Below are 15002 nucleotides of genomic sequence, written 5' to 3'. Positions count from 1 at the left end.
GTCATTTCCAAAACACTGCCCGCCCCCACCCCGCGGTCCGCAGCGCTGTTGAAAAGGCTGTGGAAGTCCCTGTATTAAACACGTAGACCTGTGACACAAAAATCACCAAACTCGGACGACCACAGACTGTTTTCCTTCGTGGTGATGAAGGAAAACGCTGGGTTGGCATGTAAAAGGGCATTTATTCCCTTCAAAGACCTGCAGTTCAAAAAAAGCGCCCCTCGACAGCCAAACCCATCTGTTCTCTGATTGGATTGTTACATTTGTGATTGACATGACATTGACCAATCAGATGAAGGGAAGAAAAATAGGGTCAAAAAGCCGTACTTGTAACTTGCAGGGTTTTTTTTTCTAAGTCCACACACAAATCTTTTTTACGCACACACAAATTCTTTTTACACATACAAATCTTTTTTACAAGTACAAAATATTTATGACCACATTTTGAGCCCATATAAGAAGGCTCGATTTAAAAAGAAAAAATTGAAGAAGAGAAACATTAGAAAGCAATATTTAATCATGTGTTTCGCCTGTATCTTACAGCACAGCTTTCCACCATCAAACTGACTGCACATAAAAACTAAACTAACCATTACAGCTGTACCACTTTAGGATTGGGCTCAAAGAAACAGTGTGTTTTGTGCTGCAGATTTCAGCTGAGCCACTCTTGATGCCTCTGCGCTCTGTCTGAAACTTTGCTTTTACTGGTGTTTGAATTGAAACTTCAAAATGACAACACAAATTTTGTTCTTTGAAAATAGATGTTGTCTCATGGGCAAATGGGAGGTCTCACAACTCCGCTGAAACCATCTACCTTCAGTATAAACTTTTCTTTCTGGTGTGTTCTGTGTTAGCTTGTTAGTTTGCAGGTGCTGTCGAGTGTAACCGCAAAAATGGAACCAAATATAGAACCTAAAGGGAAAAGCAAGCTGAATTTTAAATTTTAAAGGGTTAGGATTGGTCAACGAAAAACCCTAAGAGTCCTCTGCCTTCTGTTTGCAATTTTGTTCTGAGAACGGTGTTACAGTACAAAAGCGACAGCTGGTATTGTGAACTGTGACATTTCTACTCACTCATAATCCTTAATTATTTTCACTGGGCCTTCGTTTAGCTCTTCAGGTCATCTACAGGCTAAAACAACCCTTTTAGCTCCAATCCCTTAATAAGCTACCTTGAATTTAAGGCAGCTTCCTTTTTATATGCTGCCCCTCACAAACAAAAGACAAACACGAGGTAGGAGGACCTCCATACTTCAGATGATCATATCAAGTTTCTACACAGACTGTCAGAAACTGAGCAATTACTGCAGACTGAAGCTTGGGCTCCTGGATCTTGGAGAATACTTGTACTGAACTCATTATTTCTGGCCATGTTTAATATGAGCTTCCACCATTGTAATGGTTTATATATGACAGCGCAGAGGAAAATAAAAAGGCAAATTTGAGCTGGATCATTGCAAAAATGAACTCAATGGAAAAAAAAAAATTGAACTATTTAAGGAAATAAGTGCTAACTGGGTGATGCTCACAAAATGGTAGCGAGTTAACACCCCTTAATTAAAAATCTAGCACCTTTAATTAAGGAGCAAAAAAGCCAGAGGCCTCGGCTATGTGTGAAAAAGGTTTTTTTGGTTAAAAATTAAATCCAAGAAAAGGAAACAGCACTAGCCTCAAGCCAACGTTTCAGACATAAAATAATGATTCACTACGGAGTGGCTGAAGATTATAGGTAAAGTCTTTCCACACAATCAGCTGCTGACTTGCTCTTTGTACAGCCACTCTGCACGCATACTGAAGTTGATGATTAAACAACATAACAGAAGAATTAAAAAAAATAAATAAATAAATCATATCTCAATTATTCTGTTTGATACTGCGATCATGGATACTCATAGAATTTGGAAAAATTGTGCACAACTTAAGAAAAGATTGTCATTTAATTATTTATTTCCACAAACTTGCATAATGATAAATGATAAATCACTCCCTGCCGCAGCCTGGCAGGGAGTGATCGTGGACTTTAGCTAAAACTAAAGGGAAATGGCAAAACCCGGGGACTTACTACAAAACAAAAATTATTTAAAGATCGATCACCATGTTGATTATCTGTAAATAGTTGGTAGAAGTCAAGGCTGTAATTAAACACTGAATGGCAAATTTTCCAATACCATCCTGTTTTCTGGCGACAAAGCAGGACATCTCCCTCGTGCATTTGGTGTAAAGTTTAGAGATCTTATTAGCTGACGTAAACAATGCCATACTGGCAAGGTACTGTATTTTGGTTGGGTTGTCATGTTAATTTCCTGTGAATCACACGGAGGATAAGAAAGGCAGACAAAAGATTCAGAAACCCAGCCTCATTTGCACTCAGAAACACACACGTGCATAAATTAAGTGCAGCTGGACAGCTATTCATTGCAGTGAAGTGGAGGCTCTCATCCCAGCAGAGAAGCTCTTTCAGTTAGGTCTATGGAAAAACAGGCTTAGCAGCTGCTGTAAGTCTGCAGTGTCTGGTCTCTCAACCACTGCTGTCTGGCTGGAAAAGCACTCTTCATCCAGCCAATAAATCTAGCCATAACTAATATACAGTGTTAGTATATTCATAATCCAAATGTCACACATTCAAACTCCCAAAACAATTAAAGCTTGACATCAGAATACAACATTTATTTATCCCTGTTTTACATCATTCTGGATTTGGATTTATTGGCTGTCAGAAACGTGAAATGGTTTTTGTTACCGGTAACTAAAGGGTAGATCTATTTTTAGTTTGTACAAAAACTCCCCAACTTTTCATAAACAGTAAAAACATATATAGTTCATATCGTCTAAAGGGCTTTAAGTGGCCTAGAAAAGCATTATGTAAATGCTGGTATATTTTGATTTACCAAAGTCTAAAATGATGAGATCAGTGCATTTACAAGTAATCCTAAGTGTGCACTCTGTAAGGGAGCAGATAAGAGTCAGAGTCCACGACCACCTGCTGTTTAACCTTTTAGTTTGTGAGGGGCGGCGAATCACAAGAAGTTCATTTAAAGGGAAAGGTGCTGAAACAACTTATTTCAGACAGAGGATGACCTGAGGGTTATAGGAAGCTGCTGTAGTCAAGTCAAAGAACAAAAAGCTGAGACAGAAAAGAGCTTTTACTCCTCAGAAAATGTAAGAGTTATTGTGACACTGATTTCAGCTAGCCAGACTCACATTGCCTCTGTTTTAACAGCTATTTAATTTGATATGCAGAACAAGGTTCTCTCATTTACATGGCTCTGCAACTAACTACAATCATGAAGCTTGACTGAAATCATGCTTAGTTCACCAGTCCATGCGCTCCACGTCCTGCTGGGAGTAAGCGCTACATTATTCCAAATTCATGTTACTGAATTGAATTTACAATGAAAAATGGCTTTGAGAACCTACCATGTTTGACAAACTTTATTAATCATCAAAATCCTGCATACTTAAACTAATGGTTCAATCTAACGTCAATGTGAGGAGACAATTCTTCCACACACTAATTTTATTTGTTACATTGCCATGACCCAACCTGGTGACACTTCATGCTCTAACTGCACTTTCCTTTAGCCTCGTTGGCTGCTACAATTACTACCAAGAGTTAATACTAGCCAGAAAATAGCGAGAGAGTCGGGTTTGAGAGTAAGAAGATGAATTGGAGGGACAAATTCTATCAGGCAGATTCAGGACTAAATGTCACTGGAGACAACAAAAGATGTGACCTTTACTGAAGAGGGGGGACAGTCGGCAGACTGCTGGCCTGACTTGAATGATAAAAGACATGACGTGAGACACACGTGAACACGCCTATTCAGACATACACGCAGTCTTCTATCTCATATACGCACATACACAAAGTGTGTCCATCAGTTACAAGAAAAGAAAAAGTAAGACGTCAGTTAATTTGTGTTTTAAATAAAAATCACTGATCCTTTTTGAAGGATGATAATAAAGAACCACTTCCAAATGGTCAAATACATTATAAGCCTCCAAGTTTGATGAGCACTGTTCATCAAAGTGCAGCTTTTGCAGCACCTTAATCTCATGCAAATATTTTTGTTCTCTCCATAGTGGTTTGTCTGTAGCCAAACAAGTTACCATTTATTTAAGTTAATGAAATGTTTCATTTTTTTAATTGATCCAGATCCAGGAAGTAGGAGGTATTACGTCTCAGATCACCTTTACTTTCTGTGCTCCTAGTGAACTATAAAAATCATAATGTACACTACACAGTCTGATCATGACATCAATAAGGAAATTGATTCAGATCGGCGCATGCAATCTTATCAATATTCTGTCCTTTTAAAATACTTTCAAAACAGCATGGCTGATCCCTGTGTCGACAGATAGCTCTAATCCCATTCTGATTCTTTGAGTAATGCATTTATTTATGACATACAACATACACTGCACTAGGAATTTTAATTTCAACAATATCTTTTCTTCCAATAATTTTTATTTGAATAAAAAATTTGAAAATTATGCACAACACAGCGTGCAACAAGCTTTGTTGAGCTGATTGAAATGTTAACTTAAAAAAGCACTATTTAGGTTCTGAAGTACTTAAACCACAACCTAGAGTAACGAGCCTGTTTGTAGATGTAAGTAGAAAATAATTTTTAATATGTAGAAGTAGAAAGTACAGCTTTTTGTGTAAAAATGTAGGAAGTAAAAGTAAAAAGTTATCTGTGGTATAATAAGTAGAGAACAGATACCTGAAAAATTCTATGTAAATGCAATAGCATTGTATTTGTACTCTGGTCAAAAAAATCTTAAATCACCAGCTATTTCATCAGGTACACCTTGCTAATATTAGATGGACGCTCCTTTTTGTAAATAAATAAAGAAGTGGCAAGTTTCTTGGGGACAAGCTTTACTGCTCACATATGGAGCTGAACTGTATCCTACGAGTTTCTTCTTTCATGTTGTTGAACTGCTGATTACATTTAAAACGTTTAAAGAGCTTGGAAGGGGTTAAGACGCACAAATGCATATTGGATTAGCACTGGGAATAAAAAAAAGCAATACAGACACATTTTCAGATAGTTTAGTTGACTTAATCTACAAACAGAGCTGTAACTTTCAGCACTGGGAATAGGTTGCTGTAACAGGGTGATGGCTGTGCTTAAAGACGTGCATTAATCTCGTGTTTTCTTGTAAGAAGCAGTTTGCGGGTGGCATGAGACAAAGCTAGGAGGGTCTTGGAGGCTGCCTGCATCCCAATGTATGTTGTAAGTCACTACAGCTCAGCTGTTCATGCTTGAAATGCTAGTTGGCAGTGCTGATTAGGCAGGGCCTCATAGCCTGGCTCATATTGCAGGCCCTTGCTGATTGGGAAGGAGAGCCTGTCTTGGTCCGACTACCTCTGCTGACCTTTTACTAAGATGGACATCTCTCACCGCAGCAAAAGTGCATGTGTAACAGGGTCCATGGTTTTGAGATTTTGGCTTTACCTTCGTGTAAATGTGCAGGGTTGACAACATGCCTTTAATGCAGAAAAAAAAAATTCCAGGCTATATGAATAGCTCAGAGCTTATTTAGTGTTATTTCTAACAAGGCTCTGTTACTTATTGCCAAGAGAAATGTTCACAGTAGCTACCATTTGTGCACACATGTTAGATTATTATCAGCACTGAAAAATTAATGATCTTCAAACTTAAGAACTGTGTTAACCGAGGACAGAGACAGTTAAAGTAACTCATCTAAACATACGAGGAATTTATTTTGGGTATCTATGGAAACAGTTGAAACAAAGAACGTAGAGCCAAACTGGTACTTTTCCCTTGCGCGGAAAAAAGATCTAACAGCTAAGTCTCTATTAATCAGAAGACAGACTATATCCATATTTGTATTGTATAATGCTCAACATCCAAACATAAATATAGAACCCGTTCCAGGACAAAAACTGAGAGTCTTCTGCAATTAAGGTGCCACTTAAACACAGCAGCCCAAAAATATTCATCTAATTTACAAGTGTGTAATCATAATATCAAAAAAGCCAATAATTTTAAATCAGAGAAAGCATAATTTACACGAAGACTAGAAAGTAAAACAATAAAAACTTCCAGAGAGATGCCAGCAGAAAATCTGCTTTTTAAGTGTCTTTTTAAGCACCTAGAAGATCATTGTTTTACAAGATTTGTTATCTTCATTTAAAAAAAGATTTAAAATAAAATGCAACATACAAAACTGCTTTGGGGAGGCCTTAAATGCATTGGCATTAACATTGCGTTCCGTTCATGTCAATAAAGCAACTGGAAAAAAGGAGAATAACTGATGGACAAGGCAATTGCTGTTGTAATCTTACAACAACTGGGATTTTGTGCAGGAGCTTTGTAGATGCTGATACAATCAAAATAACCCTTCTTCCCCATTTAAAATATCTTTTTTAATATCATTAGAGAATAAAAGCAATACATGAAAAACAAGCACAGGTGGCAGAAAGAAAAAACACACAAAAGCAAAAAACACCAAACAAGGCTTATTAAGCCATCCACAACAGGCCACTTTGTAAACACAGATATCAGCAACAGCTCGCATATTCCTAACACACAAGCACACACAGACACACAACTAAAACATAACACACACACACACAAAATCAGCAGGCCTTCACCCACGCGCTGAGCAAACAGTCCACTTCATGAATATCAATACGAAATGTACAGGACCACCTGCTATACAATATAAAGGCCGTGTGCAAAGAAAAAGATCAGAAACACAGCTGCCATACAGTTCCTGACTACACATAGCCCGTCAGCTGCACACCAAATAAAGCAGCACCAGATAACTTACCCTCCATTCCACTGACATATCCACTGGAGCCATCAGCACACTAACATTTGCTACTTCAAAAAAGTAAAAAAATATATATATTTTTGGTTAAACCTGATGTTTTGTTGCTCTTTCAAAAAGAAAAGGAACAAAAACCAAAGCCTTTGGGAGTCCATATCAATACCCACATCTAATCAGAAGCTAGTCAACTTTCATAGAGCACATTTATTAGTGAGGGCTCTGGTTTGGTCACGTTTTCTTGATTGGGGCCCGTCTTTGAATGACAGCAGGGCAACACAACTGTGAGCCAGTTCTGTCCTCCTCTTCCTCTAGTAAACCAGCAGAATAAGTACAAAGGGGAGTCTGAAGATGCCAGTCCAGCCAATCAATAACATGGATTTTAATAAAGGGAGGTGGGGGAGGTTTGCTACTTAGTCTCCTCCTGCAGAGGTAACCATGACAACCCCAAATGACCCTACAGGAAAATGGATGAAGCAATCTTTTAGAGATACGGAAGACCCTTCAAATCTGTTAATAATACAAAAGAAATTATTATTTTCTGTTAACCTTTATTTAATACAAATTAATTTAAGCAGCAGCCTCTTTGACACACACACACACACACACACACACACACACACACACACACACACACCCTTTTACTTTTAGCCTCAGCCAAGTATCATGTCATTTATCAAAATGTCCACTGACCCATTTTAAATGGAGAAAACTCAGGTTTAAATATTTTTGTCCCCACAAAGCTGTTGAGGGGACGGTTTAACATTATCATCAGCTCACGTCAGAGGCATAATTTCTCACTTGATCAATTTATTAGATTCAATAACATTCGGGTCATGAGGCACTTCCTTTCTTTTTTCAGCCTGCTGAAACACTAGAGTGATGATGTGGAAAGCAATGGAAAATTAAAAGGCTGACAAGATTAGCTGCAATATCACGTTTATGGTTGAACAAGATGATGACAAATGCAGCAATTTCCTCTACAAGATGCTGCTGAGCCAATTCAATTATTACTGTGCTTCCTTGAGGATCCACAGAGAGGAATGATTCAAAAAACAAAAAACAAAAACAAAAGATAGCAACCGCCAATGATTTAGTAACGCACTGCTCCTTTACAAAACACGAGCAACAAACACTACTAAGCGTAATGAGAGTCTGATTAATAGTAAATGGACTAGTACTTGTACAACGCCTTTCCACTCAGTTTTGAGCACTTAAAGTGCTTTCACTACAAGTCTCATTTACTCAGTCACACACATTCATACAGTGCTTTTATATATACACACCTAAGCATTTTTATGTAATATTCACACACACTCACATGGATGAATTGGAAGGCCGTATAGCTTATGGCCATACTACCCTGATGATAAAGAGGATGGAAATACTAATTTTACCACAATTCTGAGAAAGAAAGAAAAAGCTCCACAAAATCCCAAATGTTTGGGAATGACAGCAACTAAGCCATAAAGTGGTAGGCTACATAAAATCACAGAGCAGGGTCAGTGGACGCTGAGGCGCATAGTCCACAGAGTCAATCAGTACTGACCTCCAAGCTTCACGTGGCCCTCATGTTATCATGCTTCTCTGTCTGGCAATGCAACAAATGTGTCTGGGTTTGGCGGTTGCCATGAGAATGGTACTTATCTGTTTGGTGGGGGGTGAGGGGATTATAGTGTGTGGTTGTTTTTCAGGAGTTGGACTCGGCCCCTTATTTCTAGTGAAAAGAACTCTTAATGCTTCAGCAAGACATTTTGGACGATTTCATGCTCCCAACTTTGTTTGTTTGGGAATGGGCCCTTCCTGTTTCAACATGGCTGTGCATCAGTGCAAAAAGCAAGGTCCATAAAGAAATGGATGAGGGAGTTTGGTGTGGAAGAACTTCACTGGCCTGCACAGAGTCCTGACCTCAAACTGATAGAACACCTTTGGGACTAAGGACACTGTGAGCCAGGCCTTCGCCTCCAACATCAGTGTCCATCTCAGAAATGTATTTCTCAAAGAAGAGTTGAAGCTGTTATAGCTTCGACTCTGTCAGGGTGGGCTGACATATTATTAAACTCTATGAATTACGTATGAGATTTCACTCAAGTTCATACATGTGTTCCTGCCTAGCTCTGGAAACCCTGGGTTAATTTAGTGAGTTGATAACCAGCTTCTCGTGACCGCTTATCCTGACTGGCAATGTTAAGGTAATTAAATAGAGATAAGGTAAGTTAAAGGATACCCCGGTACGTTGTGAGTCTGTTCTTTTAGTGGCAGACAGCAAAGCTCCACCATGTTTACCTGCCCCTTAAGTGAACTGGTAAATACTCTTCACACAGACTGGTATGAGATTCTGTCCATATCATTGTGCTTCAAGCCTTATTCCCATTAAAGCTCATTCTGGTAACCTAAAAATACTTTTCATCAGCAGCCAAGCACACATAATAATTATGGAGGAGGGTGAACACCAAAAACAGTCATGTTATAATGCGTCATCTCACCCACCAACAGCATAGGGACCAGCTTATCTCATTAAATTGACTCTGCTTACACTGAACCTGCTTGGTTTTTGAGGTTAGTTGCATCCTTCAGAGTTCTCTTGGAGTAATTACAGGTGAACGTTATCCAGACAAGCAGGGATTTGGAGGGATAAGAAGCTTTCAATTGGATGATCACCATGGGAATTTGAACGCCAGTACTAACACTGATAGTGTATGTCAATGTTCAGAATATTTTATGCTTTAAACAATTCAACTCTTAACAACTTATAACAAAGAAATACATCACCACTTAAAATTAATATCAAGGATACTCTTAAATTATCCACCAACTGTAATTTAAGCCACAAATGCACCAGCAACTACCTATCTTGTGACTCTGGTGGGAATCAAATTTGCTGACATACCAGAGATGAAGGCACTTTAAGCAGGTTTAAATATTTAAACCTGCTTAAAGAAAACATGAAAACAAACATAGTTAAGTACTCAAATAAATTCAGCAATATGCAAAAGAGAGCAGGGTGAGAATAAACTAAAGAGATGCAGAATTACCTCACCGCTACTGGTTCTTGCCAAGTCTCTGATTATTAAAGCTCAGGATATTCAGCTGTGTTTCTGTTGGCACAGGCTATGCAATGCTGAAGTTAAGGATGGCAACAGCAAATGGCCCGGGAGCTGGTCCTGTCTGTTGAATACATTCACAACCAGCCTTAAATCCATATACAGATATTTAGTAATGTGATAAGGTTGGTAACATAACAATAGATGATGTATCTAACAATATCTTGGATTTAGAGAGGACCGTAAAAATAGCCAAGACTGTTCTCCGTGTATTTTAAATTTAAAAAGCACAATAACTGTCAGGGAATAGGAAGTTCTGACATTGGAGGGTTAATAGAAGTATTTGCTGTTGTGGAGATTTTCCATAATACTGATTTTCCTTTATTTCTTTGTTTGCCTTGATTTGTCTGCAAATGTACATTTTGTACAAGGCAGAGAGAGAAAAAATAAAGCAGCTATTAAAACAGCAAGGTTAACACTACTGAGGAAGGCCAGCTTGAAAAAAAAAAAAAAAGAATGGTTAAATTAATGCAATTAAATGGGCTTTTTACACAATTTCACGCACCACGTAGTCAAATCGTTTAACAATAGACTGTGGTCATTTAAACTTAGTGGCTCAGATATATGTTTCTGACAAAGCATAGAAGTGTACCAAATGGCAGTTCTATATTCTAATTCGTCAACTGGAGACATGTGTGCTGAATATGACCTGGAAGTCCGGAGGTCAAAATGGCGAGACAGAAGATGGCCCCTAGGGAGGTCGAGAACGACCAAGCTAAGATCCTGTGGGACTTCTACATATAGATGGACAAACTGGTGATGGCTAACCAACTGGACATATTAGTGGTGGACAAGCAGAGGAAGACGGCCATAGTGATATATGTAGCTATACCGACTGATAGCAACATCAGGAAGAAGGAACACGAAAGCTCAACAGAGAAGGCAACAGTGATCCTAGTGGTAATCGGAGCACTCAATGCAGTGACTCCTGAGCAAGGCAATGGCAAATGGATCCAGCAGATCCCAGGAACAACATCAGAGTTCTCTGTCCAGAAAAGCACAGGTCTAGAAACAGCAGATATACTGCGCAGGACCCTCAAGCTCCCAGGCCTCTGGTAGAGGACCCAAGCTTGAAGGATAATCACCGCCTGCAGGGGCGAGAGGGGAATTTTTTAAATTTTGTTTTGGGTTTTGTTTAATAAAAAAGATAACTGGATGTCTGGTTCTAATTTCCCAGTGTGGCCTTTAGAGATACAATCTCTGACACCCCTGGGTTAAGTCTTTAGTATGGGGTCTCTATGGCAGTACTGGATAATCCCTCTTTTGTAGTGCTGGCTGTACAACAGTAGGCAATAGTTTACCACTGGGCCTTGCACCTATTTAGTAAGGATTTAGGGTCAGAGGTCATGATCCAATCAAATACATTAGTGTTGCTTTCATGGTATATAAGACCTTACTGAAAGCCCATTAACTACAATAAGCCTCATTTTTAGCTCTCTTGACTTCCAGCCACTATATAAGCTCAGAAGACCAAAATAGCAGTAGTCAGCAGTTACCACAGAAACCTGATCACTCTGCCGTCTTGCTGTTCTTACGGGGGTTACCACAGCAACAGAGACAGCTGGTTGCCGTCAGAGTGCTTTCATCAAATGGCCATCTTCAGTAAGCACCTTATTCTGCTCTTGGGCACGGACAATAGAACAGCAAATACAATACACAACCTGAAGTTTCCTGAGGTTAAAGGCCATTGGTGGCTCATCCCTGCACTGAAAGATAAAGTGACCCTCTCACGCAAACAGCCAAAGCAATATCCAGCTTTAAAAAAAAAGTATTCCAAAATTACCACTGATGAAAGAACATACACTGATGGATTGGTTTGACTAAGGTATGGCCCAAAGCAATCCTCCCACAATGAAAACATACCTACATATGCCAGCTGCATTCCCATGAGCTCATCCTTATTAGTAGGGATATTGTTGGCAATTTAACATTAAGCTTCCAAAGAAATGCCATAGACCATGCTGATCAGGGCTTTAAAATCCTACTCAGTGTTTTTGCTGCATGCTGAAAAATACTGCTGCCCCTTAAAAAGCAACAGACTTAACTACACATGGAACAGTTATCCTCATGTGGGGTGTGCTGCATTACACTCCAAAGCCAGGGAAAAATAAGAAACAACAACAAGAAATCTGTGATTGTTCTGTTCTATCAGCACAATACTAAGAATGAGACATATGTTTATATGTTGACAATGTTTACTTAAAGCCAATGAATTATGTTCATCAATTACAACTGGCTCAATTATTCACTGTTGTACCCTTCTGTTGGTATAGGATGTCTTAATTTTGCTTCATGGTAAATGTTAGAAACAAACATTCCAATGAAGAGAGGAAGTAGTGAGATTTGAAATACAAAACACATTTGCTGTTTTGTAATGTACCAGTCGCTGGCAATTGCCGGGGTGCCAAGCAGACTCTCACTCTGACAAATATATTTGTTTTGTTCTATTACCAGCCACCCTACAAAAGTACTAGTTCTTCAAATGTCTACACAGAGTCAAATAATCAGTCTTGATCAGGTTATTTGAAACAGCTCTCAGAGTAGAAAATTCTGATAATTTTCTGGCCCTTGATTTTACTTGGGGGGTAAACTCTCTCACCAATAGAGGATCATTGTTAAAAAGTTTAGTGGCTGCTTCCTGGACTAATCAGTTGGGTGGTTTCCAGGATTTGGGTATAGTGAGGGAAAATCTTCAGAATGCAAAATGAGAGCAAATGCAAAGCTAAATATTCGTGGACTTAATGACACGCTGTCCTGATAGGCTGGTGACGGGCACTGGCCACTTCCTGATGCGAGTCGCACAGGCAAGGCTACACCATTTCATTTCATAGGCTAGTGATTAGGTGACGTTGAATGTTATAACATATGGGATAAGGATGGTTTCCCCACAATAAAAATACTGGTGGCCAGCAGTACTATCCCCCAGCCTCCTAGCAAATGGGATTAATTTGAAAATCCGAGGTGATATTCTTCTTGAGTTACTGCATTCATAAGATTTTCAGAAAATTTGATCTCTGACCTTGACCTTGAGGTCGAAGTCACTGAAACTCGTCCAAGATTTTTAGCAGATGGTATGAATTTCAAAAATGCTACATGGTCTTGTTCCCGAGTTATTGCCTCTACATACTTGGGTGTCCATGGTGTCCACGCTGTCCGCCCAACAGGATGACAACAATACTCCATCAGCGTTTTATATGGCTGAGGGGTAAAAAGAAAAAGAAAAAGAAAAGAAAAGAAAAAGAAAGAAGCTATTTCCAGAGTCCATAACAAACATAGGATTATGTTTGGGTGGATAGCGCTACATAAAACAAAGGATCGACGCTCCATTGACAATGTGACCCAAATTATTACTGATAAGTACATAAACAGAGAAGATTCATATACGTGGCTGCTTGCTCTGCAAAGCTGTCAGCTGGGCTACTTGCCTAAAAGAACAGTTACAAGTCATTATTACTATACAGAAGTTGGTTGGAGGAGAAATACAATCAGTGCAGAGAGAGACTCAGAAGCTAAAGTCAGTGCAGAACAGGAAATCAAACAGTTAAACTTACATTAATAAATATTTTGTGAATATAAAGTAACACTGTCTGCTGGCTTTTCATTCATAAAAGTATCCGTATCTTAATAGATGGGTTACTATGCTATTTAAATTGCTGCACAGGCCTGTCCTCAGATGTCTTGACTGACAGAGAGCCAGTGTACTTCATTAATATCCACTGATGGATGCAGGAGCAGTCATGAGGGAAGCTATTATGTTTCTGCGACACCACATTGACTAGAAAACAGAGAAATTTCAACAAACAACAGAAATACTCCAACAGATTTTACTTCTTGGTATCATAACTTCTTGATCCCAAATGTATCTGAAGCCCAGGTGATGATTATTGATTTCAGGCAAAGCAGGCATGTGGCCAAAGAGTGCATTATGCATTATGAAGGGGTGGAAATGGTTACACAGCACAAATATTTTGGTAGAGATTTTAATGATTAGCTTCAATTTTATAGAAACACTGAGGTATTTGTGAAGTGGTAGCAACACAAAATTCACATTTTCCCTTCGTGCCAGTCTTTTATCAGTGTTTTATACAGAGGCTCATGTGTTTGTCCTTTATCTGCTGGTTTCACAGGCTTCCTTTAAAAGATAAAAACTGTCTGAACAGAACTTTTAAAGAAATACTGGTTTGAAACCAGCAAATCAGCATTTTGTGGTCATCTATTTGAGGGTGAAATTATTCAGCTGGCATCAGTGTGTCCTTAATAAATTAAAAAAATGCTCATGCCTTCTGCAATTCAGCTACCATAACACTTCAAGCCATTTTTCCCCCATTTGTTTTTTTCTGTAAGTCATCATGTCTAATGGTTATCCCTGTGTTTTATGTTGAAGAAATGCTCCAAACAAACAGCTGCCAAGGTTCACAATTCACCCTGAAAGTATTGATCACATATATATACTCAAACTTACCATGAACTTAGATCGATAAACAATCAATTAACCTGGGAGAAAATCTTTGCAGGCTTAATATGTTCTTACAGTTAGCATTGCATGTACGCTACTTATGCGAGACACAAGGTAACGTTACAAATGTTCGAAACATAGGAAAAGAGATATCTGAGCATCTGAACAAAAAAAAAAAAAAAAAAATCAAGAGGGAAAAAGTTATCTATACTGTGTCGTAGTTACTTATAAGCATATCCTACATCTACATGTTTGCTTGGTTTTTTTGTTACATTCACTGTAATATTGACCAAAAGAATGCCCAAATCGCTCTTCTGCACACGCCGTAATGGAGCGAACACTCTTTTGAAAAGGACCCAGAGTCTCTCGTCTACATCAACACAAGACAGCCAGTGTTAGTTTATCTACACTCCTGTTTCCAACAGTTTGTTCCTTACATACCGTCACAGTAACATACCAGAAATGTCACTGTGAAAGCTAGCTATAATTGGTGTAGTCTGTCAACTGTCTCTCCAAGTCAGTGATGGTGAGCACAATACTCCATATGGACATCCATGGAGATTTTAAAAAAAAAGTTGTAAACAAGAATCACTGTTTGTCCATGGTTTCTGTGTCCACAGAAAAGTAAGTCTCAAGACA

At 38.8% G+C, this 15002-nt stretch overlaps 1 protein-coding gene across 6 annotated transcripts in view; it reads right to left on the bottom strand.

Annotated features, from left to right (window-relative positions):
• The window catches only part of LOC146665369 (suppressor of tumorigenicity 7 protein homolog), a 60700-nt gene that overhangs the window by 20064 nt on the left and 25634 nt on the right, over positions 1–15002 (bottom strand). The window contains exon 1 of one of the 6 annotated variants that reach the window (XM_085412986.1): positions 6807–7049. The exons of the other annotated variants lie outside the window; for them this stretch is intronic. Within the exon in view, the coding sequence (XP_085269112.1) occupies positions 6807–6813 (7 nt within the window). The 5' untranslated portion in view covers positions 6814–7049. Of the gene's footprint in view, positions 1–6806; positions 7050–15002 lie in introns of those variants that run through there. 6 annotated transcript variants of the gene reach the window in all.

This window comes from Rhamphochromis longiceps, linkage group LG7, assembly GCF_057381845.1.
Source record: "Rhamphochromis longiceps isolate RC_006_pf linkage group LG7, R_longiceps_female_GT1.1, whole genome shotgun sequence".
NCBI classification, from domain to species: domain Eukaryota; kingdom Metazoa; phylum Chordata; class Actinopteri; order Cichliformes; family Cichlidae; genus Rhamphochromis; species Rhamphochromis longiceps.
The sequence above is the reverse complement of the archived record's forward strand: the minus strand, read 5'-3'. Positions and strand labels throughout refer to the sequence as shown.